Here is a 23818-nt window from a genome sequence, read left to right as displayed (position 1 = left end):
GAATAAACACAAACATCCATGTTTAAAAAAATAAACCAGATGAGATAGATAGGGAAGGAGTATTTTAAATGTTTTAAACAATCTGGGACTGTCCAAAAGGCTATCCTAGTACTTTTACAACCAGTGTTTGCCTGCTTTTGGTTATTTTCACTCACCAATTTCCCTCTCTAATAGCACAGCTTTCGATAGCTGAACACCAATAGTGAACTTTATTACAAAAGATACTTCAAATCATGGTTTCAAGAAAACTATGTTAAATTTTGGAGATGTTGAATGTAGTTTTTTCTAACTCACCTAAATGCCTGGAAAACTTTGAGAAGCCATAAATGAATGTTAGGTTTCAGTGGTTCATGCTTATAATCCTAGCTACTCAGGAGGCTAAGATCTGAGGATCACACTTTAAAGCCAGCCCAGGAAAGTCCATGAAACTCTTATCTCCAATTAGCCACCAAAAAGCTGGAATTGGAGCTGTGGATCAAGTAGTAAAGCACTAGCCTTGAATGCCCAAGCCCTGAGGTCAAGCCCCAGAACTGGCACCAAAAAAAACCCAAAATACAAACAAAAAAATGAAATCATAATCCATATTACTCACAACGATACTGCTGTGAAGGTTAAATGATGTATGTAAATCCTTTGACACATAAAAATCTGGCATATAATATGTGTTCAGTAAGTGTGTGGTGATGGAATCATTTCTTAAATGTGAGCATAGTGAACATTAGGACGTTTCCAGAAGGAAGCCAAGTTCTGTTGTGTAATTTGGGTCTGATAAGAGCAGGCCTCCATAGAGCTGTGCTGTGAAATGATCTATGTCTCACAAAAGGACATTGGCTCCTTTTCCAATGAAGCCTTCTATTACCATGGAATGGAGGGAAAGAATTCCCACCAGTGGCAGGACATTCCATTACTTGTATTCTAAGTCTTGGGGTCTATTGCAGGATCTAGGGCGACTATGCAAAGTATCAAGTCTCCACAGGTGATAAAGGAAGGAATAGTTGGGAATGTGCCATTGGTATTTATACACAGGATTCCTTTCTAAATTGAATTTCTGTCTCCTGTACCCTGATGACATAGGCTATGTCTACTACACACTCAGCTCTGAGGATCTTCAGAAGGTAGTGTTGAGGTGAACTGCAAGGTTACATGTGTCATCTTTTTCTCTGAGAGGATGTAATTGAGCTTCAGACTCATGTCTCCTACCCCTCATGAGCAAAGGTAAAGTCAGTACTCACTACCTGTCTGGTAGGAGACTCTAAGTGTTTATCTGCTGTTGGAAAGAAGAGGTTTGAAGATTATTGTGTTTTCATTGTGCATTGCCTTATAAGAGATAACAACTCTTTTATTTCCCTCAGAACCCATAAAATTAGGAACTTAGAAACTGGATGAGGGCTTCACACAATTAATAAAGCTGTAAACTATCTCTTTATGTTCTAGTTAGAAGAAGAGAACTCAAGAAAAGAGTTAGTGTATGTTTTGTTATAGGAACAGTGAAAGTACTTTTGGGTTTAGTTCTAATTACCAATAAAACTGCGAGAAGCAATGAGATGTCATTAGGAGAGTAATAAAGATAGGCTCAGTTCAAATGATTCATGCTAGCTTTAGTAAAGTAATGTGTCGATCAGTATGAACCATGACTGTATTTCTGAAATGCCAGTTTGTTACAATGGGTATACCATACTTACCAGTAACTTTTTGTTGTTTTTGTTGGTTTCTTTTTTCAGTACTGGGGTTTGGATTCTGTGCTTTGCACTTGCTAGGCAAGTGTTCTATCACTTCAGTCATATCCCAAGTCCAATGGTACCATATTTAGAATGACCATTCAAGTAAAGATACAAGAATAATTCTGGTTGTTGGTGAGACCCCCATGCTTTTATGATACTTAATGAGTTTCTCATGGGTCCTGGCTATACATTATCTTTTTTGGTTAAAAAACATATAATTCAGCTTGTAGAGAATCTAAACATAATTACCAATGAAATAATGCAGTGTCAAATATGTCATCTTAGATAAATGAAGAGAGAACATTATATAGAGAGAAGTAAGGAATATGGTAAGTCATACCACATTTTCACATACAGAACAGTGAATAGTAGTAATATGTTTCAATTTAAAGCAGACAATGCAGTGTGGAAAGACCTGAGTGTATACTAAGGTAAGTAAAGGTCAGGAGCTGTTCAGACTGGGCTGATATGAGGCCTCGCCTAGGTCACCTTCAGCTGTCAGACTCATGTTCCTTACTGGGGCATCTACCCAACATGAACATGAGCTTTTTCTGATTAAGCCATCGCAGAAGCCTTGAGCCCAGTGCTGAAGAGTGGGTTAGAGGAATGACTTCTAGTTTCCTAAGTGGTTTCTGTGTGACAGTTGTTCTCATGGCAGGGGTAAGAGCTTCAGAGAAGCACCCCATGATTTGAAGCAATTACACAGCCGGGTTTATGACTGTAAAACCCCAGCACCTGCCAGATGGTGTTGGCAGGAAGTGGCCAGGCCCCATTTCAGTAGTGCTTGATGAGGACACTCAGACTTGAGGCAATCACCGCAGTAGGCTCTTGTGTCATTCTGCACCTGTTAGGAAAGTGGCCCAGACTAGCTCCGTCATCTGTAGGCAAATGATTTATTGCTCTCTAACCACTGAAGTTACTGTTATCCCTGTATTTGCATTTGGAGAGAAAGGATATTAGTGCTCATTTCCTACCCTCTCTCCCAAAAAAAAGAAGAAGAGAAAAAAAGTAGATAGGCAAATAACAAAATTATTTTCTGAAAATTTGTTTGATGTACAGGATTAAATCGAACAAATACATAAAAGAATATGATTTGGCTATTTCTCCTCCAGCTTGAGATGAAATTAAAGGTTTGCTGTTGGATGGCTGTCAGGATAGTTCTGAGGGGGCACAGAGACAAGATGTCACTCTAATCAAGCACAGTAGATGATAAAGACATCTTCCATGGCCTCCCAGGATCTTACCTTCTTTATACTATCTTCCCCAAAGCAAGCTGGTATCTGAGCTTGAGGAGACATTGAAGATGTCTGAGAAGCACTTCAAGTTATGGTTTGTGCCCTCCTGTATAGAATGAAGGAGTGTGCAACAGGGAGTGTGTAGTTATACTTCCAGTGAGGCAAAGGTAAATAGAAACCTAAGCCAATAGGCTTCATGGTAGAAACAGATAACCCAAAGGATGGGAAAGAAAAAAGAAGAAAAGGCTTCTAGCCAATACGGCAGAAGGCTTTTTAAACCAAAGGCCAAAGAGTTATAAGGAGACACATAGCATCTTAGGTTCCCTAAGGCAGATGATGGAAGAAAACTCCAGAATCTCAAGAAGAAATGACTCAGGAAGAGAGTGCAACTACAAATCTAGATGAGCCTACCTTGACTAAAGCCTGTCTTACAGAACTGTGAGGAATAAATAAGGAAGAAAGGGGAAAATCAAGACTTGTAATCAGGGCTTATCTACTCTTCAGACTCTTTATAGAGAGATTATGAATTTTGACCCCACAACATTGGGTGTAACTCCTGGCTTGAATTCTTATGTGTTCTAGATGATTCATCTGGTTTTTCTGTACCTGTTTTCTCATTGTATACAAAGGCATAATAAGTAAGAGCACTTAACTTCTCTGGCCATAAAAGAAATGCAAATCAAAACAACATTGAGATTCTACCTTACCCCAGTTAGAATGGTTATAATCAAGAAATGTAATAACAGCAGATGCTGGAGGAGATGTGGCCAAAAGGGAACACTACTGCACTGTTAGTGGGAGTGTAAACTTGTTCAACCACTCTGGAAAGCAGTATGGAGGTTCCTCAAAAGACTCCACGTAGAACTCCCTTATGACCCAGCAATCCCACTTCTGGGCATTACCCAAATGATCACAAACAAGGCCATACTAAAGCTACCAGCACAAGTGTGTTTATCTTAGCATTATTCATCATAGCTAAGATATATGGAACCAACTTAGATTCCCCTCAGTAGATTAATGGATAAAGAAAAAATATATATCACATTCTCTCTCTGTATATATATATATATATATATATATATATAATATTATGTATATATAATTGAATTCTATGCTTCCATTGGAAAGAGTGACAGTACCTTATTCATAAGGAAATGTAAAGACTTGGAAAAACATCATATTAAGTGAAGTAAGCCAGACCCAAAGAAACATAGGTCCCATGGTTTCTCTTATTTGCAATAATATTTTTTAGTATATGTCTAGGATAATCTTAGCAGATGAGCCGAATAGCTCAATAGCTATGTACATATTACCATATAAGATGATGCTAAGCAAAATGAACACAAGACATGGACACAGTAGGTTTTTCTTTGTTGTTGTTGGTATATCATCCCCTGTTGTCGCTGTATTTGATTTTGGTACCCTGATACTATATATACATTTATTTGAATTAGAGAAAGGAAAGGGAACAACAGAATGGTAAGACAAAGGACAAGAGGGGAACCGATACAACAGTGATATACACAATGATTTATACAACTTCTGTGTGTTGGGGGGGAGGGAAAGTAGGAGAAAAATGAGGTAAGAGGTAACAAGTTTGACAAGGAAGGTACTTATTACCTTACTTATAGTAACTGTAACCCCTCTGTACATCACCTTGACAATAAAAATAAAATTAAAAAAATAAGTAAGAGCACTAAAACAAGGCTGTGGACTTAAGTGCATACTGAATATCTGTTCCTTTCCTATTTCCTCCTGTAGTCTTGAAGAGACATATCACCGCAGTTGAAAAATACTTAGGAAATAAGTCAATGATACATCAGAGGCCAGTCATAGGTTATGTGCTTCTGGAGGACAGATGCAGAGGATGAGATTTTATTGATCTAATCTAATACTGATACCCACTTGTCTTAGGCAAGAGTCCCCCAGAGCAGAACTAAACACTGCTAGGCTGTACAACAATATTTATTTTGAAATGTGATCTTAGGCAGCAGAAATACTCAATAGCTACAATGAAACAGACCAAGGGAGAAAGCCAACACAAAAATGCATTATTCCCTTGGCCGTTTGATCCCACAGGCACCTGTTTGGGGATCTATGAAGCTCTCATTTTCTACCAGGTTATGAAACAGGAATGTGTTTGTTCAATGGCTGCAGATGCTCCAGTGGTCAGGAGTAGCCCCAAAACACTAACTCCCTTAAACTACAGAATTGTTCATGTCTGAGTGCAGAGTGGATTCTGAAGATTGGTGATGCCTAGGACAGGAGGCACAGGATCCCTAAATGGTACAAAACGAGGCTGCCATTCAGGTGTATCTATTCAAAGCTGCTCATAGATGAAGCAAAAATAGAACGAACAGCTGAGAAGAATTTGTTTTGGTTCACAATGCATCAAGTCTCATGGGGATACTTTCTTTTTTTTTTTTTTTGTCTTTCTGCCTAGTGTGTAGGCAGAAAACAAATATTTATTAGTGTACCTTTGCCCATTCAAGTCTGTGATTCATGGAAAGGAACCCAAAACTTTATAAAAAATTGCTCATCAAGGAAATATGGGTGGACATAGCAATATCATAGCAATAATATTTGCAATTTCTTATTTTCAGAAAGATATCTACTAGTTATAGACCATGTATGGAAGAAAATGGCTAATGTAGTTAGTTAGACCTAATGTAGTCAGTTGTAGTTTGACAAGTGCTGAAAACAAAGCAATGCTTGGGAAATCTGATGGAAGACCAACTTTATTGATCCTTAGAACCAATAACAATTACCTGGACCTTCAGTGGTTTAATAATGATTTGAAAAATCTCATGAAAAGTCAAAATCTGAAAGGAGGTTTCAGGGTGGTTTTATTAGCATTAAGTCTTGAAATAAGAGGATATATGGGAAATCATTCAGAGTGGATTTGACTCCCAGACAAAATTCTAGATTATAATGGATTCAGTTTTTCCATCCCTTCTCTGCCCCTGGATCCTTCTTCACATCTTCCTCCTCACACTTTCCCTTCATCTCAGAGCTCCTTTGGGAACCCAAACACTGAACTGTTCAGTTGTCCCTCTGTTAGCAACCAGTTTTTTATTGATACTTGAAACCTTGCCAGGAATTCAGATTTGCGGGTTATCCCACCAACTTCACACAACTATCAGTTGCATTTTCCATCCTGGAAAAAAAAAGATTTCCTGTATTGACAAACTAGCCAAATTCACTAGTGCCATGCTTCAGAATGCATACATAAACCAGAGAAGCAAGGAGTGAACATTTGACCCAGTGGATAAATGCTTCTTCCTGAGCTATAGTTTACACAGCTGCTTGGGAGAGTTGTCTGTATGTGAATTGAGCCACACTACTCATCTCTGTGCACTTCTCTATGCTGTTTCTCCTGTCCCAGCTTTTGTCCTCTCCTGCCTCCTCCTTTAGACCTCAGCCCTCTTAAAATAGTAGCCTGTCTATTCATTCTTCAACAAATCTTTATTAAGTATAGCCATATAGTCTAGAGCTGTGCTTGCCTGAACAGGTTAGGGATTTAGAGGGGCCTGAAACAAGTATAATCCTATGAAAGAAGAGAAAGAAAAGACTTAGATGGGAAGCCACAGAATGAGCCACAAGGGCAGGACATTTTAGCCAAGCCAGGAAGACATACATCAGAGGAGAGGCAAGAGGCCAGGAGTTAAGTAATCCAGGAACTGAATAAAGAAGGATTAGGTATGGTTTGAAAAATGGAGTAGGAAGCAAAATAAGACAAAGTCAAGAGGAACAGTTCCTGAAAGCAACCATGGCTCTTCACTTCTAGACATATAGAAGTTAAAGGGTAGAAGCTTTTTAATTCATTTAGCATATTCATACTTTTATGTGTGATCCTTGAAAAAGCTCAAAACTTATACAGAAAAAAATGACCCATACTCAAAACCTGAAGCTATGAGAACTTCTATGAAAATTCACTTGCTCTTTGACAGAAAGCTAGTAAAGTCATTACTGTAGACAGCTCTGTCTACTAGATCTTCCTGCCAGGATAAAAAATATTTTAAATTGATAAAAATTATTTTTAAAAATTTGCATGGCAATCACTACCAAGTCAAATGTGGCTATTGGGTACCTGAGTGTTGATTTGGGTTAAGTTTAGTTAATTTGAATGTAAGTAGGCCTCTGTCATTGGCCACTGTTTTGAGCAGTGTGTTCCAAAAGAGTGACCTTAGTTTCTGGCCAGTAGAAAGATGGGAATCCTGACCATGAGATTAATGGTAAAGTAGAAAATAGGAAAACATGTTCTAGGTAGAATGAATAAAAGTGAAAAGCATGGATATCAGTGTGATTGTTAGGCTTGTGACAAAGGGAATAAGAAGAAAAACTAGAAAGGCAGAGGCTAAGTGAATCTAGTGTGATGGTTGTGTGATTGTAATAGTCATCATTTACTGAGTTATCCACTAAGTGTCACATTATTGTGCACTATCTGTTCCTCACTTATCCACAACAACCCTAGAGGGAGGTGAGTTGGAGAAGGAGTCTAAGTTATTGAGTATGTATGTAACATAAGCAATGCAGTGGGGTCTAAATGATAAAGCAAAGACTGAAAATACAGTCTGATTCTACAGCCCAACCCTCATTAGTCACTCTACTATGTGATGTGTGTGTGTGTGTGTGTGTGTGTGTGTGTGTGTGTGTGTGTGTGTGTGTGAGAGTCAGTTGGAGATTTGGGGCTTATTATAGGCAAAGCTGCCCTTAATTGGGATTTTCCTAAGCAAGAATGTAATGAAGCTGGGCCCCAGTGGCTCACGCCTGTAATCCTAGCTATTCAAGAGGCTGAGATTTGAGGATTTTGGTTCGAAGCCAACCTGAGCAGGAAAGTTTGTGAGAATCTTATCTCCAATAAACTGCTCAGAAAAAGCTGGAAGTGGTGCTGAGTGTATGTGGTAGAGTGCTAGCCTTGAGCACAAAGAGGCCTTATTTCAAGCCCCGGACTGCCCCCTCCCACCAAAAAAATAGAATGTAAAGATGTGAAAACAAAAGGAAAAAGGACTTGAAAAGATTGAAAAGAATGGTTCAGGTATAGGAAGCATTGTGAAGAATGTCCATGGGAGCTAGGCTAGAAAGAGAATGAAGGGAAGATAAAATAGTTCCTGGAGAATGGGGAAATGTGAGGCCAAGAACAAGAATGGAGCCGGGCGCTGGTGGCTCATGCCTGTAATCCTAGCTACTCAGGAGGCTGAGAGCTGAGGATCTCGGTTCAAAGCCAACCCGGGCAGGAAAGCCCATGAGACTCTTATCTACAATAAACCACTAGAAACCGTATGTGGCACTGTGGCTCAAGTGGTAGAGCACTCGTTTTGAGCTGAAGAGCTGAGGAACAGCGCCCAAGCCCAGAATTCAAGCCCCATAACCCACAAAAAAAAAAAAAAAAGAACAGGAATGGTGGGAATAATGAAGAGAAGGCATTGTAAACAAGGATGTTGGGTTAAAGGACCAATTGCCATTTTATCCAGCTTTCCATCTTTCAGTAATGGAGCTTAAGATGTTAACTAAGGAAGGAAATGGACAAAATTTCCATCTCAATCCATAGACAATCATTTTCTTTTTTCAACATAGAGAGACCCAGGCTCCTGCTCTGTGTAAGCAAATGGATGGCACAGAACAGAGGCTGATGTTTTTCTTTTTTCCTAAATCATTTTTTCTTAGAGAGAAATCATTTTTTCTTAGGTAGAAATAAATAGCATTGACTTTTGAAAGTATTTATAATCTCAGTGTGCCAGGGAATGTAGACAGGGAGGTGGTGTGGTATATAAAGACTAAAGGAATAAATGTGTTCATTTGATTCTTGGAGGGAATAGATCCGCTGTGCCTGACTTATGTTTAATATCTTGTGTGCCACCAATAAGCCGGAAATGAATATAAGGCTAAAAGTAATTTTGATTTGAAACCATCTTACATAGAAGTGAAGTTTAATTTATCATGAAAATCATTTTGAGAAAAACTGAAAATAGTTATATGTTTCTTGAAGGAAGCTGATTTGCAGATGGTGATAAGAATGTTACTATAAAAAATAGCAAATGTAGTTTCTTTTCATTGGGATTATTTATTTTCATTTGAATAGTCTTCTATCTACCATTCCTTCACAATTTCTTTCAAAAACTCCAATTCATATACTAATGTACTGTCTGCCATTTTCTTTAGTATTGCTTCATTTTCTTTATTTAGAAGTAGGGTAATTTAACTCACACTAATACTAGGATGAGTATTGTCTATGAAAGCACATCTACCAGGGCCATAGACAGCAGGGCTGTGTCCTCTAAAGTCTCTTAATTTAGAATACGCAGGCTGTTCAAGTTCTTTTAGTATTTTTTATAGTTTTATGGAGGATATCTTTTTGCGGGGAGGAGGGCAGTCCTGGGGCTTGAACTCAGAGCCTGGGCACTGTCCTGAGCTTCTTTTGCTAAAGGCTAGTATTCTACCACTTGAGCCATAGTGCCACTTCCAACTTTTTCTGTTTATATGGTACTAAGGACTCTAACCCAGGGCTTTATGTATGCTCAGCAAGCACTCTAGCACTAAGCCACATTTCTAGCCCCTTGAGGTATAGCTTATAAACTCCAAAATTTAGTTTGATGAGTTTTAGTGCAGTTGCCTCTTCAGCTGTTAAACCTCGCCCCAATCTAGATGGAGAACACTGCCATCAGCTGAAAGAAATGTGCCCAGCCAGCTGGCAGTGAGTCTTGTTGCACCCAGGCCCCAGGCAAACACTGAACTGTATGACGTAAGTAGACTCACGGGTGGTCTTTTTTGTCTGTTTTCTTTCACTTAGCATACTTTTGAGCATTTGATCTATGGTGCATGCTGTTCCATGTATCAGTAGTTTATAATGTATTTTTTTATTCTCTCTCCATTGACTGATTTTCCAATTGTTTGGTTAATATAATTAGTCCTGTGTACGTTGCTTACAAGTTGTCTTGGTTTCTTACCTAGTAGTGAAATTGCTTGGTTGTATAGAAAATGGATCTTTAATTTTTGAGAACTTTCCAAACTGTTTTCCAAAGTGTTATGTTTGTACCTTTCCAAAACAACATATAAGAATTTCCGTTTTTCTACATTTTCACTAACCTTGGATATTATCGTATGTGTGAATACCCATTCTAGTGGTTATTAGTGGTAGCATATTTCCACTTTCATTTGCGTACTTGTTTTTTTTGTTTTGTTTGTCAGTCATAGGGCTTGAACTCTGGGCCTGGGTGCTGTCCCTCAGCTCTTCAGCTCAAGGCAAGTGCCTTACCACTTGAGCCACAGTGCCACTTCCAGTTTTCCGAGTGGTTTATTGGAGATAAGAGTCTCATGGAGTTTCCTGCCTGGGCTGGCTTTAAACCACCATCCTCAGATCTCAGCTTCCTGAGTAGCTAGGATTACAGGTGTGAGCCACCAACACCCCACTTAATTTGCATACTCTTAATGACTGGTGGTACCAAGTATCTTTTTATATGCTTATTACACATTAGTGTATCTTCTGTGGAGAAATGTCTATCTCACTGTTTGCCTTCCTTTTGGCTGAGATGTTTGTCTTTCTATTTTTGATTTGTGCTGTTTTTCTATATGAGTCCTTATGAAATAAGTAATTTATTCATACTTCCCTTCCTAGTCTATGGCATTTTCTTAATTCATATATTTTGAAGGCCAAATATTTTTAAATTTTTTGATGACATTTAGTTTATTATTTTTTTCCTTTGTTTCATATTTAATAATTACCTAATAGCCACAGAGTTATTTATTCATTACTTAATAGCCACAGAGCTATTTATTCTCTTAGATTTTATATTACAGATGGAAGCACAATTGAGTTTTTTTTCTTTAAAATAACATCCTAGAATCATCTGTATACCACAACGAGGACTGGCAGTTTCTGGGTTGTTGTTGTTGTTGTTGTTATTGGTATTGTTGTTGTTGTGGTGGTGGTCTCATAATTATGGCAATGATAGTTGGCAAGAGGTTAGGTATATTATTGTCATTTTATATAATAATAAATTGGCCCCAGCAGCCTTATGAAAACTGTTCTCTTCTGCCTGGTTTCTATCCCTCTCCTCTCTGCCCACCCCATCCTAAGGAGCCATTGATCTGTGTAGAATTTATTCCCAAATGATTGAATTGACTTTCATGGAAGCTTCTAGAACTCCTGCATATAAGAAAATGACCATTTGCATGTTCCTTTTGAAATAAGAATTCTATAACACACTGTATTCATATTTGAAACTCATCTAATATCATAATAAAATCAAAACTCATTGTACAATATTTAAGTTCCCTCAAACCAGGCACCTACTGGACATTTCTGCTTCATTCTTCTCTCTGTATCCTTTGGTCCCATGTAGATACTTGTCAGAAATGCACTATAACTTTGATATCTTTGTAGCTTGGCTGCTCAAAGCTTCCCTCTTCCCTGCCAGAACTATTCTTGTTACTCTTCCAAGACTCTAACTCTTTCCTCTGAAGCAGAATTGGACACATCCTGCTCCATGCTCCCCAAAGGCCCAGGGCCTCTGTTAGCAGGGCACTCACCACATTGTTTTATATTCAGTCTGGGTTCTCAGACAGCTCACTTCCCATTCCCAAGCCCAGAGCTAACACTTCAGGGGTATGGATTATGCTGAATTCACCACAGAATACCCAAATCTGACATTTAATGAGTGTGCAATGCATGTTTTAATGTTTGGCCAGGCTTTTGAAGACCTCTGAGTACATTAGACCTGTTTTTACAAGCCTTAAAACTAAGTAAAAGTAAGAAACTCTCCTCTTTAAATGCAGCACTGCCATGCTCTCGGCTATGCTGCCTGTGGACAGCAAACAGCAGCATACACGTTCTCCTTAGTTTTGAAGGGTCGTTCTTCAGGTTAAAATGTTAGCACATTGTAGAGGTTGCTACTATTGGCTACTCCTGTTAAATAAAATATTGAGAAATGCGTGGAGAGTAGTTTACCTCCATCTAAAGCTTCTCTTCACACAAGCTTTTGTTTTTGATTCAAATAAAAACTTCATCTTTCAAACCTGATTTTTTTCTTCTCCTGCTTGTTCACTTAGTACTTTAAGTCCAATTTGCAACATCTGTACATAAGAACTGGATTTCCTGAATTAGCTACATATAGAGAGAAAACATGAGAATTTGTGACTTGTTCTTACTGCCAACTCTGGCAAAAAGTTACTACTGAGTTCCTATAAAGCTACAAATCAGCTATAGTTGTTTCTAGAAGGTATTTAGACCTAGACACACACACACACACACACACACACACACACACACACACACACACACACACACACACACACACACACAAAACAGAAGGTATTCAAGGGTTATGAGAGGAGTGGGAGACTAACAATGTATATTACTTTAACAATGGTTGAGGATACTCTTATTTATGATTCCCACAGGAGACAAAACCAATAATTTCAAAGCCTTTCTCAGTCAGATTAACTGGACATATTTTAAAAGCTGTCCTTGTCCCAGTAAGGTGAGCCCAGAGGCACCCAGAACTTACCTCTACAACTAGAGCAAGCTAATAGGCAAGAGAGAAACTTTTGTGGTTTCTTCTTCCTTTTCCTGAGCATCCCCATACCCAATGCTCTTTGAACAACGCCTACTTGGTCCCTTAATTCTGGGAATGTTGCCAGGTTCTGCTTTCCTTGTCTGTTTGTCTCAGTTTATTCAAATGGTTTTGATTTTATTATGATATTACATGAGTTTCATGTCGCTTCTCCTGGACCTGTTCTGTTGCCTCCTACCTGAATTTTGTTCTTTACCTACCCTTCTTATTTTTAAACTGTTGGGTATGTCTCAGGCTTTTGAATTGCCTTTCCTTCTCTAATTTCCCAAGTGGCTTGGCTGACAAAGATCCAGCAAGCAATGTCCAGACATAGACACTAGTGCTATATCTGAGTTGAAAGCCCAAGGCTCATTTCTTTATGATGAGAAACTAAGCCCCAGCTCGCATCACCTACTTTTATCATTCCTCTCTTTGTTGAATCCAGTGTCTAGATCCAGTAAGCAGCAGTCTTGAAGAATTTAACACCTAAGTCTCCTTTCTCAATTTCCAGTCTCTTTTTTTTTCATCTCAAATAGCTCACTATTGATGGCTGGTTTATTTGGTTCCATTTGCATCATAGCAGAGTTCACTCCCATAATTTGGAGTGTCAGGGTGAGAAGAGACCTTAGCAAAATCCTAGGGATAAGCATTTGTTAAAGGTCTTCTAAGTAAAGCTTTTTCTTCAGATATTTATGATACCTTTAATATGCTCAAAGAAGCAATTATTTCTAAGTATTATTCATTCCATATTTTGTTTATTACTATAAATTACACATCAAGAAATCATAAGAAAATCACATTTTACATGTATTCCATCCACATCTCTTCTTTTGCTGCTTTGTCTTTGTCTTAGATCACTTTTCCTTCTCATTTCCAATTCTCTTTCCAAAAGGTTACAAATATTTGTCTTTGGAAAAATAAATGTTCAGTCTGCCAACTAAAGAAAGTTTTCCTATAAATTCAAATGAAGCCTACAAATTAATTGTAGATTTAATGTTCTTTTTAAAAAATATTGTAAATGTGATGTACAGAGGGGGTTACAGTTACATAAGTAAAGTAATGAGTACCTTTCTTTTATCAACCAATGTGGAAAGACTTTTTTTTAATCCTGATTCTTCCAGGGCATTGGATAATTGGGCCAAAACTATTTTCCTTCTACTGGTTTTTCTGTTCTCTGAACTACCTTTTTCCTTACTAGTGCAACAGAATATACTCTTTATATGGAGTCTATATAAGTAGTAGTGGAGAGTATGACTTCTTCAGAAAAAAAAAAAGTGGCTCCTGAAAAAAACCATTCTTTTAGCACAGACAGCAGAGTATTTCAAAGTAAGTTCTTACTCAAATTGTTAGATTAAATTGTATATTATAGAACGTATTGTTGCAACATACATGCTTTTATGTACTTGGTACAGAGATCATGTCCTCATGAAGAGTTAATATTTCACTTCTGGAAACTGACTTGTATTCTCAGTGTTCAAAAGAAAGATGCTCTTTGTAGGAAATCTGCCAAATTTTCTGGGAAGCAAATGGTTACTCACTGATTTGTTTGTTTTTGATAAACAGGTTTTTTTTTTCAGCAGAACCTGTTTAAAGAAAATTACATGTACCAGGAGCTAAATATTTTATGCATTGCACTGCTGTTTTACTAGTAATTCCTTTGTTGTACCAAATGCATATCAGCAAGCAGCTGAGATTTGTTCTTTATATGAAATAGCTTCTGGCTGGGATGAAGGATTTCCAGCTATTTGGCTTATGATAATATACCTTCCCCAGCACTGATAGCAAGTGGAAAATATAATTTTTCATGTCTTGTCAGTCTCATTTCCTCATTTTCATGCTTCTGCTGTGATTATGCATGGCCTGGAAAGCATAGTGACATTTATTTTGAAATGTTGCTGTAAGGATTTTAGTAATCTGTGATATGGCAAGAGTGGTATCCCTTGGGTTTGATAAAACTGGATCTTTTTCCTCTCCAATGCTCTTGCCCAGACCCATGTTTGAGGAAAGGCCAACTGCAGAAAAGAGTGATTCAGAAATGCATCTGGGAAGGAGACAGAGCGGGTGGTTTCAGCCAACTAGCACCCACACAGAACAGAAGCTATGGCTCACCCAAGTTTTCTGCTCTCTGATTCATCAGTGAGATAAAGCAATACGACTGCCATCCTACAGAATGTCCCTTGTGAAATCCTTTCCCCCAAAATGGCACTTCAATTTCACTGGAGATTAATCATGCTCTCTGTGTTGCAACGGTAGTACAAATTCACATTTCTCATGCATGCTAATGTTTTCCAGGCTTTCTTGTGATTGAAGTCACTGAGTCTGTCTGGTCAATGGATTGTGAGAAAAGATGTGTATTGGGGGAAAGTTAGAGTCCCCTGAAAAATGTAAGACTTTGTTGAGATGACAGCAACACAAAATTGGAGCCTCTGCCTGCCTGGAGCAGAAGTCTTCACACACCATGGAGCAGGAGTGAGATACACGTTACATTGTGTTAAGCATCAAAACCTCTAGGTCACTTTCTTACAGAAGCATAATTCTGTCCCCTGTGTTCCCCTGTATTATGCCCCCTGTGTACTCTAAGCCTGTCTTGAATGGTCCATCTTATCCAGCAAAAATAGTAGAGTTTGCCCTCAGAAATGTGACATGATTCTTTTAATGCCTGACAGGGATATTATCTACTATTAAATGGCTACCATTGTCTACATATTGTTTGCTCCACAAGTAGATAAGGGATAAGGGATAGTACAGTTAGACTACTAATAACCCATCCACATGGCCTTTCTATTTTGGTTGAAGTTTTAATAAACAACTTCAGATCCTTCAGTGATATTTTTTAGAAATTACACTATGTAAGAAGATAGTCAGGGACTAAGCTTGATTTAATAGGTCTACAAATGTTTTCAAATGTGTTACTCTCAATAGTAGTATTCAAGATTAAATTTCAGCCTTCACCTTTAGACCAATTCCTTAGTTTCCATTTTTAAAAACTGGAATTTTGTTTCTCTTATATTATCTGAAGGAAATAATTGGGAAGTAGACCTTGTGGTGAAGAAACAGCTCTATCACTGTGCTTTGGCCTCCTTTTTTTTTTTTTTTACCTTCCCTTTTCCTTCAGATTATTGTTTGGTGGGAGAGTGAGAGAAAATAGAGCTGGAGCTGAACACTTTCAAGATTCTAGTGTAAACCAGACACTGGTTAGCCACCTATAATCTTAGCTGAAATCTGAGGGTCAAAGTTCAAAGCCAATCTGGACAGACAAATCCTAAAACTCTGATCTCCAGTTAACTAGCAAAAAGCCAGAAGTGGAGTGGAGTTGTGGATCAAGTGATAGTGTAGCAGGCATAAGCATAAAAAAAAAATGCAGAGTGCAGAGTAAGAGTCCAAGGCCCTAAGTTCAAGCCCCATTACCAGAACACACACACACACACACACACACACACACACACACACACACAATTCTAGTGTAATTCATGTGATGTATGGAGACAAAAGGTAGGAGGACAGAGCCAGGAACCCAGGGGCTCACATTTGTTAATCCTAGGCTGAAATCTGAGGATCATGGTTTGAAACCATCCCAGGCAGAAAAGTCCATGAGACTTTTATCTCCAATAAACCACTCAGAAAAAGAAGTGGTGCTGTAGCTCAAATGGTAGAATGCTATCCCTGAGCACAAAGAGGCTTGGGGACTGTGCCCAGGCCCTGAGTTCAAGGCCCAGGACTGGCAAAACAGTAAACAAAGGTAGGAAGACAGGAAAACAGCATTGCACTCTCTCCCACCCTAATCTTTAGCTTAATTTTTACTCTTCTGCAGAATAAATTGACATATATGACAATAAATAGGCAATGATCCTCAATCAATGTTAACATCCCCTGTTTATTTCCAAGTATAAGTATTATGAGAGAAATATAACTTAAGTATGTGCCCTTTGGCTAATTCAGTGTTACAGATACCTGTATAACAAACCACTCCAAAGTTCTCTTCCTTAAAACAAGAACAATTTATGGCTTCTCGATACTCTGAGGGATGATAGAGTGGTTGTTCTGTTTTATGTGGGAGTTCATCTGGGGCCAGAGTGTTCAAAATGATCTTTTAACTCTAAGGTCCTTTCCATTGGCCTCTCTTTTATTAGTAGTATAATTCAGACTTTACAGAGAAACCACTACAAGAGATTAAGCCCCAGAGTAAAAATGTCTCCACACCTCTACTTGCAAAATACTTGCTAAAATCTAAGTAGACAATGTATGTTATATGGACAAACTCAAAGTGACCATGAGAGGGTCAGACACAAGAGGAGGGATACTGGGAAGGCCATTCCCTGGGGGATACCAATGTAACATACCTTCCATACCAATGAAGGTTTGCTATGGAATACATAGACAGAAGATAAACAGAGACAACTCAACCACAATCACTATTTTGGCAAACTTCATAGAGAATTGGAACATTGTTTGGGATAGCAAAAGATTTAGGCCTGGCTCTCATAATTGTGCAAGAGTGACAGGTGCCTGTCCACTGTTTCATTAATGGCATGGCCATTCAGCAATCTATCTGTGCTTCTACTGATCCTTGGCTGCCCACTGGCCTCATTCTGCTTTTAACTCCTCTGCTTAGTCACAGTTGCTCAAGCTGCCTTGCCTCTGTTTGACTTTTGGCTTTTATTCCTTCTCTGAACTACTGATTCACTTTTTCTTCCTGTCTCCTATTCATCCTCCCCATGAGAAAGGAATTTGTTACCACTTACTTGGTCACTCTTCAATCCCACCCAAATTGCCAAGTCATCTCACAGGCTTTCTACAGCTTCCTGCCTTTGTTCAGACACCCACACTGGTTGTTTTAGCCTTGGTCAGGATGGTGGAGTCAATGCAGAGAGACTGAGCAAGGTTAGGCATTCAAAGTGGAGTAGTCTCCTCCCCTCTGGTTTGCTGATTGTGATTGGATTAGAGGTGGGGATAAGAAGAATGTTCCTTTTCCTTCCCTAAGAACTAATCCTTTCCTCTCCTACTTCAGCTATCATCCTTTTCTAATCAGCAATTTGGAACCTATAGCTGATCCTGACAACTGTCATCAGATACCTGGCTGGACAAATGTGGAACTGGCACCATCCTTGCTCAGGTTATTAGTTCTACACATGTAGACTTTCCGTTGGCTGTGTTTTATCTTTTGTCTCTCAGTTCTGTCATGGACTTCTGTTATACTACTTCTCTTCTTGACATTGCTCTGTCAAGTAAAAGAAATGTAGAAAATCCGTGTGTATTTCATGTGTATTAAAATGAACAATATTTCATCAAAAGATTTCAGCATATTTTTATGATCCAACTTCAAATCTGCAAACTTTTTATATTTTTAAATCCAACTATTCTTTAAATGTTGTTTAATATATTTTGATATTTTTATGTAACATATCTCAAGAAGGATTCCCAAAACTTGGTAATAGGAAGTTCCTCCCTAGGGAGGAACTGGGCTGTTGGTTGTTTACTTTGTAATAGATGGTCATTTGGGCCATATAAATGTTGCACAAGGTGCATATATCATCCACTTTTAAAATTAGCTTCTTAATGTGCTTTGTCTCTAGTGTTGAAACTTGCTGTTGGTTTAAAAGGCCAGGGCCAGTGTAGTGTGTGGTTCAGTTTCAGGGAGGACCATTACATGGAATACAGTGTGAGAGGCCTATGGGACTCTGCTATATGCAACCGTGTGAAGATCTTAGTAGACAATCAAAATCTATTAGCTCTTTTTCATTCTTTGGCAGCCAACTCAAGAGTAGTCATTTTTTTATATTTAAATATTTGTGTAAGGATGAGATAAACCAAGCTTTAAAAAGCCAAATATTGCATATTATCCCTCATTTGGGGCATATAGACCTAAAATGATGATGAAAACAGTAATGGTTATGCATAATGCATGCAAACAGGAGATTGTCACTGTCTAGAAGGAAACTGATCCTAGTGAAGGGTGTGGGAAGGAGGAGATACTAAGTGATCAAGAGGATGGAAGGATGTGACATTGCACCAGCATAGTAAACCCACTCGGTGCTGTTTGAAAAGGCAGGGAAGAGGGAGGGGAAGAATGAGAACATGATAATGAAAGGGGTGAGTATGTTCAAAGTGGCCTGTGCACATGTACATTTCTAATTCACTCTACCTCCCACAAAGCCTCATTATATTACCTGTGAACACTAATTCAAAAATTAAAAATGTATTAATTAGAATTAATAAAAGGAGTAAGAACATGAATGTCACCCATGGCCCATTTACAAAGCCCATAATTCAATCACAGAGTTGAGTATGAGACTATGGAAGGAAAGTTAGAAAGAAAATGCCATACCCACTTAGTGATGCAAGGGAACTCAACCAGTGATGGATCATGGTGGCCAGTGTGTCACAGGTGTCAGCCATATAATCTTATTGGTTTGCTGGCTCTAGGAACATAGATCATGTTATGTGTTTAGTCTGTGTTGGATCGCTCATTGTTAGATGCTTTTCAGCATCCACTACAGAGCTAATTTTTTAAAATTAAAATCATTTCATCTTTCTTTTGAAAGAAAAACAAGTTTTTATTTTCCTTCTGAGAACAAGAGTTATTAAGTATTCAACAAGATAGCTACTTTTCTTTGGCTTGCTGTGAGCCTTTTGTCAAAGCCTTAGGCTTTTTTCTTTTGACATATATAGTAAGTAGTACTCCATAATTTAGTGTGAACTTGAGGCAAAAGAAGGGATTCTTACTCCAGGTGCCAATGGTTCACACTATAATTCTAGTTACTTAGGGAGGCTGACATATGAGGAGTGTGGTTTGAAGCCAGTCAGGACAGGAAAGTCTATGAGACTTTTATCTCCAATTAACCACCAAAAAAGCTGGAAGTGGAGCTATGACTCAAGTAGTAGAGCACTAGCCTTAAACAGAAAAGCTCAGGGACAGTGCTCAAGCCCTGAGCCCAAGCCCCAGAACCAGTATACTTACTTACCTGCACACACACACACACACACACACACACACACACACAATGCACACACACACACATGCACACAAAAAATAAGCAAGGGAATTTTCAATTTTATTTCTTTCATAGTGATGAAAAGTATTTTGAAGTGTTCTTTTTTCCTTCCTGTTTCACAGGATCTCTATGCAAATAGGAAAGGCGCTTTTAGTGAACTTAATGAAATGTAATATTAAAGAGTTTTACTGTTTATCTCTACTCTTGGTTACTTTAAATATCAGTGATCTATTATCTGAAGATGAGAATATAGTTTGTACATTCAAACATGCTTGCAAATGTCTATAACAAGTTTTTTTTTTGAAAACTGCCATCTAACATACTTCTTAGACTTAACTAAAAATCATGTTCTATTTACATTGAGGTTTTCATCCATGTTAATACAGTTACATAGAGAGTTAAGATTTGGTCTACAATTATCACTAAAAAGAGACCATCCTCTTCCAAGGTGAAATAGATGCAGATGGGGCTCCTGCTGGGCCAGGGTGTTTACATCAATTCTGAAAAAGGAAAGCAGTAGTTTGTCTTTGTGAGGCATTCAGAGCACATTACTCTTACTGAGAGAAAGCTCGATTTTCTGTAGCTGTATTTGATTTTAAGTTTGATTGAGTGCTGGGTACTTAATGCTGTCCTTGAGCACTTAGGTTTTCAGCTATGAGGACTGATGTAGGAGGAGTGGGTGATTTTCCATGGATAGGTTTCAAGGGATGGGCTGGACCATTGCTTTGTCCTCCACTAAAAGAACTTCTCCTAGAGACAATTTTGTAGCTAACAGTGTAGTTAACCTATAACTTCTGAGGAGAGAGTACATCATCAGTTGTCATAGTTCCTGACTTCCCAGCAGTGTGAAGACAGATTTACTCATGTCTCTTTAAGTAAGTGCTGGCTCAATTTTTCTTAAAAATCTGTTTTCTTTATAACATGCTGTGGTTTTATGCACTTGTATACTCCTGAAAAGGTAAAAAGGCTGATTGGGGCTTATGAAGTTGCCTGCATCGTGGTTTTCTTTGTTTTGAAAGCTGAATAGTTAAGGCAACTAAGCAAAATAAATAGCAAACAAAGAATTTAGAAACTGTATGTAGCTTTTAAGATCTCATCGACATTACAATGTATTAGTATAGTTTTTTGAAAGGATTCAACTTCTCCAGCACCTATTCGGAGAGGTAGACACTTGAATATAATCAGCCTAATTAGCATGGCATAGGAACCAGGCCATTTGTGTCTCAGTTTAACTGCTGTTTTTCTTGATATATGTAGTATGTAAGATATACTTACCTAGCCTCTACATTTTGGGTTATTTATTTGTATTTTCTGTGGAGCTGTTGTATAAATTCAGAATTAGCATTTCAACAAGAACATTAGGAAAGACCTGAGTAGATCTGGTTGAATGACACAGATGTTCTTTGTGAGCATGCACTCTCTCCCTCTCTTTCTCTCTCTCTCTCTCTCTCACACACACAGGCAGTCTGGTTCATATTTTGGTCAGAAATGCTCAGATGAGCTTTCTCTATGTTTTCTGGACATGAATATTTATATATAGTAAGACAGAAATAGAAATTTCCTGGCTCATGTATGAAATCACACAGTATGTATGTTTCATTCACAAAATAATATTTGTTTAAGCATAATTCTCTGTTAGCTGTTTTTCCTTTGTATTTCTTATATAAGAACTATCATACTGTATTTTATCCTGTTTTTCACTTGCAAACAAAACATATTATCTGCATTATATCCCTTTATACATAAATTTAAGCTTTATTCTACACACTGGCATGATATCACAACTAATTTGAATATATTCATTAGATTTAGATCTCCCGAAATAAATGGTATAAATAGAAATATAAGTTAGTAGATCATGGTCAGATTATCTGAATTAGAACCTCAAAAAATGTATATCTCCTCTCCTTTCTTCTTCCTCATTCTTTTTTTTAATCCAACAATGTTTGTTCACTTTTTTCTATGTTGTGAGCACTGTGATGAACTATCAGGAAGCAGTGGGAAATAGGAGAGATGCAGTCCTTAAATTTTACAATTTGTGGAAAAGATGTACATTTTAAAAAGACACAACTATACCAATAATTCTGTAATTAAGATTGTAGGAAATACTACCATTCCCCCATGTACTCAAGAGAACTATTTGGTCACCCCTGCCTCTCTTCAGAAATAAGAAGACATGAAGTATTAAATCTATTTTTCTAGTTGGTGATTGTTGTGATATTATTTTGTTCCATGTAGGATTTTATGTACAAGATGCCCTGTATTGGGTAATAGAAGAAGGAAACAGAGATGAGCCACAATCCTTGCCTAAGGAACAGGAGGAGAGAGCACATCTCACACACACACACACACACACACACACACACACACACACACAAATTTACATATGTAAATAATATATGTGATGCTTAAAACAACTAATTTTAGGAATTCAGAAGTGATGGTGAAATGACTTCTAGCGTGGGTAATCAGCTAGTGTTTCTTTTATATGACTTATAAAAAACAGGATGTGATAAGGAAATTTGTTGGAAAAGGCATTCCAGGTAAGGGGAATAGCATAAACAAGACAAGAAGATAGGAGAGACAAATCATTCCACAGAAACAAAAACTAATTATATGGAAATGGAAGGAGGGTAAAGTTGGTAAGAGAAATTAAGGCCAGAGCACTGAGAGTTTATTTTAATGCCTTTTTAAGGAACTATGGCTTCTACCAATGTTTAATCAAAGAAGATCCTTAAGAAGGAATTAATGAGCACTGTCAAGGAGGGTAACAGCAGTGAGGGAGGCCTAGAACTCAGAGCCAAGATAGATAGGTGATTGTAATGTAAATGAAAGGTGGCCTGGATCTTCAATGTTCATCTGGTAAATTTGCATTTGGGGGTTGAAAAAAATCATTCAAAGATGTCCTAAACTATTCCAAGAGATGACCTCCAGAATGGAAAAGCAATTTAGTCTCCCCTCTAAAGTAAAAGTGACCACTTTCAGATTGGTTTAAAAGCCAAGTTTTCCTGATCTGTTAAAAAAGATATGGTAGCCTATGAGAACTTTCAATACAAGTATTTTAAATGGAAAAATCATAAGGACAGGGAAGTGAACAGCTTTGGCTGGCCCTCGCTGCAAATGGTTCTGGACTGATTTTAGGTAATTTATGAATAAATGATTATTCCAGTCTTTGAGGGTTAAATATTTAAAAGTTAAGTTTCCTTTTAGAGTTCATGTATAATACAGAGCTGCTTCTCTGCACGGCAGACTTCTACTGTTCATTTCCTGCTTTTTAATACATTACAATTATTATCCCATCCTTTTTTTAGTTCCCTGAATGAAAAAGTATTTCAGCATTGCACACAAGTCTTTTCTAAAAGAAGAAAAGGAAATTCAACTTTTGGTTCTCAGCAGGAGGGAAGCTAATGCAGCTTAAAATAATGCCGAAAAAGAAGCGTTTATCTGCAGGCAGAGTGCCCCTGATTCTCTTCCTGTGCCAGATGATTAGTGCCCTCGAAGTACCTCTTGATCGTAAGTATTGATGTTTTAAAGCTCTTAGCATAGGAGTCAAAACCTCCCCACCATTCACCATCACCCTAGATTGTGTAGATGGAGAAGGTGCCTGTATAATACTGAAAAGCTAATCAAAATTAATTTGGCTTTTACTTTCAGCACCTGGTGTTTTATAAAGACTCACACTGTGGAAATGATCACTGAAATGGCTGGATATTTGGATGCCTTCTCCTTTCATTATCCTTCTTCCCCTTAGGTACCTTTTGTGCACCATGGTAGGGATGACCTGAGAAGGAGAAACTTGGGCAACTTTCCTGGGTTCTCCAACCAGGCACCTCTTCATAGAAGCAGTCCTGGCTGCTTTGCAAGAGCTGCCCTTTCCCTCTCTTACCACATCACTTTTCCCTATGTTTGCTGAGTTCTCTAAAGGACTTAGAGGATAGATTCTCCAGCCTACCCCTCTCTGTATCCACAAAACATTCATACTTCATTTCTCTTCAATCAGACAAGGCACCCATATTCAATTTATAATTTTGAATATCAAAATTTGAATTAGAAAAATACCTTAATCTATAAGCCTAGAGAACACTCTGGGTTTTTGTTTGTTTGTTTGTCTTAAACTTCATGATTAGAGACCAAGATGCAGATTTTGGAGAATAAGAGGAGTCGTATGCCAAATCACTAAAAGAGAGCATCCATCAATGGCTGCTCATGTTTCCCAGTGGTAAAATATGCTCCCTGGACTAGACAGCCTGCTTGTGACAACAAAGATCCTGCTAGGTTCTGACTAGTTACGTTTCCTGCCGTGAGAAGCAGAATTTCAA

General features: G+C 38.1%; 1 protein-coding gene across 13 annotated transcripts in view; it reads left to right on the top strand.

Annotated features, from left to right (window-relative positions):
• Nrcam (neuronal cell adhesion molecule) overlaps nt 1-23818 on the top strand; it is a 277714-nt gene that overhangs the window by 166150 nt on the left and 87746 nt on the right. For all 13 annotated transcript variants that reach the window (XM_042684611.1, XM_042684605.1, XM_042684606.1 and 10 more), the window contains exon 3: nt 22811-23012. In XM_042684611.1, the coding sequence (XP_042540545.1) occupies nt 22907-23012 (106 nt within the window). In that variant the 5' untranslated portion in view covers nt 22811-22906. The remainder of the gene's footprint in view (nt 1-22810; nt 23013-23818) is intronic.

The sequence above is a fragment of the Dipodomys spectabilis genome, unplaced genomic scaffold (genome assembly GCF_019054845.1).
Source record: "Dipodomys spectabilis isolate Male_0828 unplaced genomic scaffold, ASM1905484v1 ptg000089l, whole genome shotgun sequence".
NCBI classification, from domain to species: domain Eukaryota; kingdom Metazoa; phylum Chordata; class Mammalia; order Rodentia; family Heteromyidae; genus Dipodomys; species Dipodomys spectabilis.
This window is presented reverse-complemented; position numbering and strand designations above follow the sequence as displayed.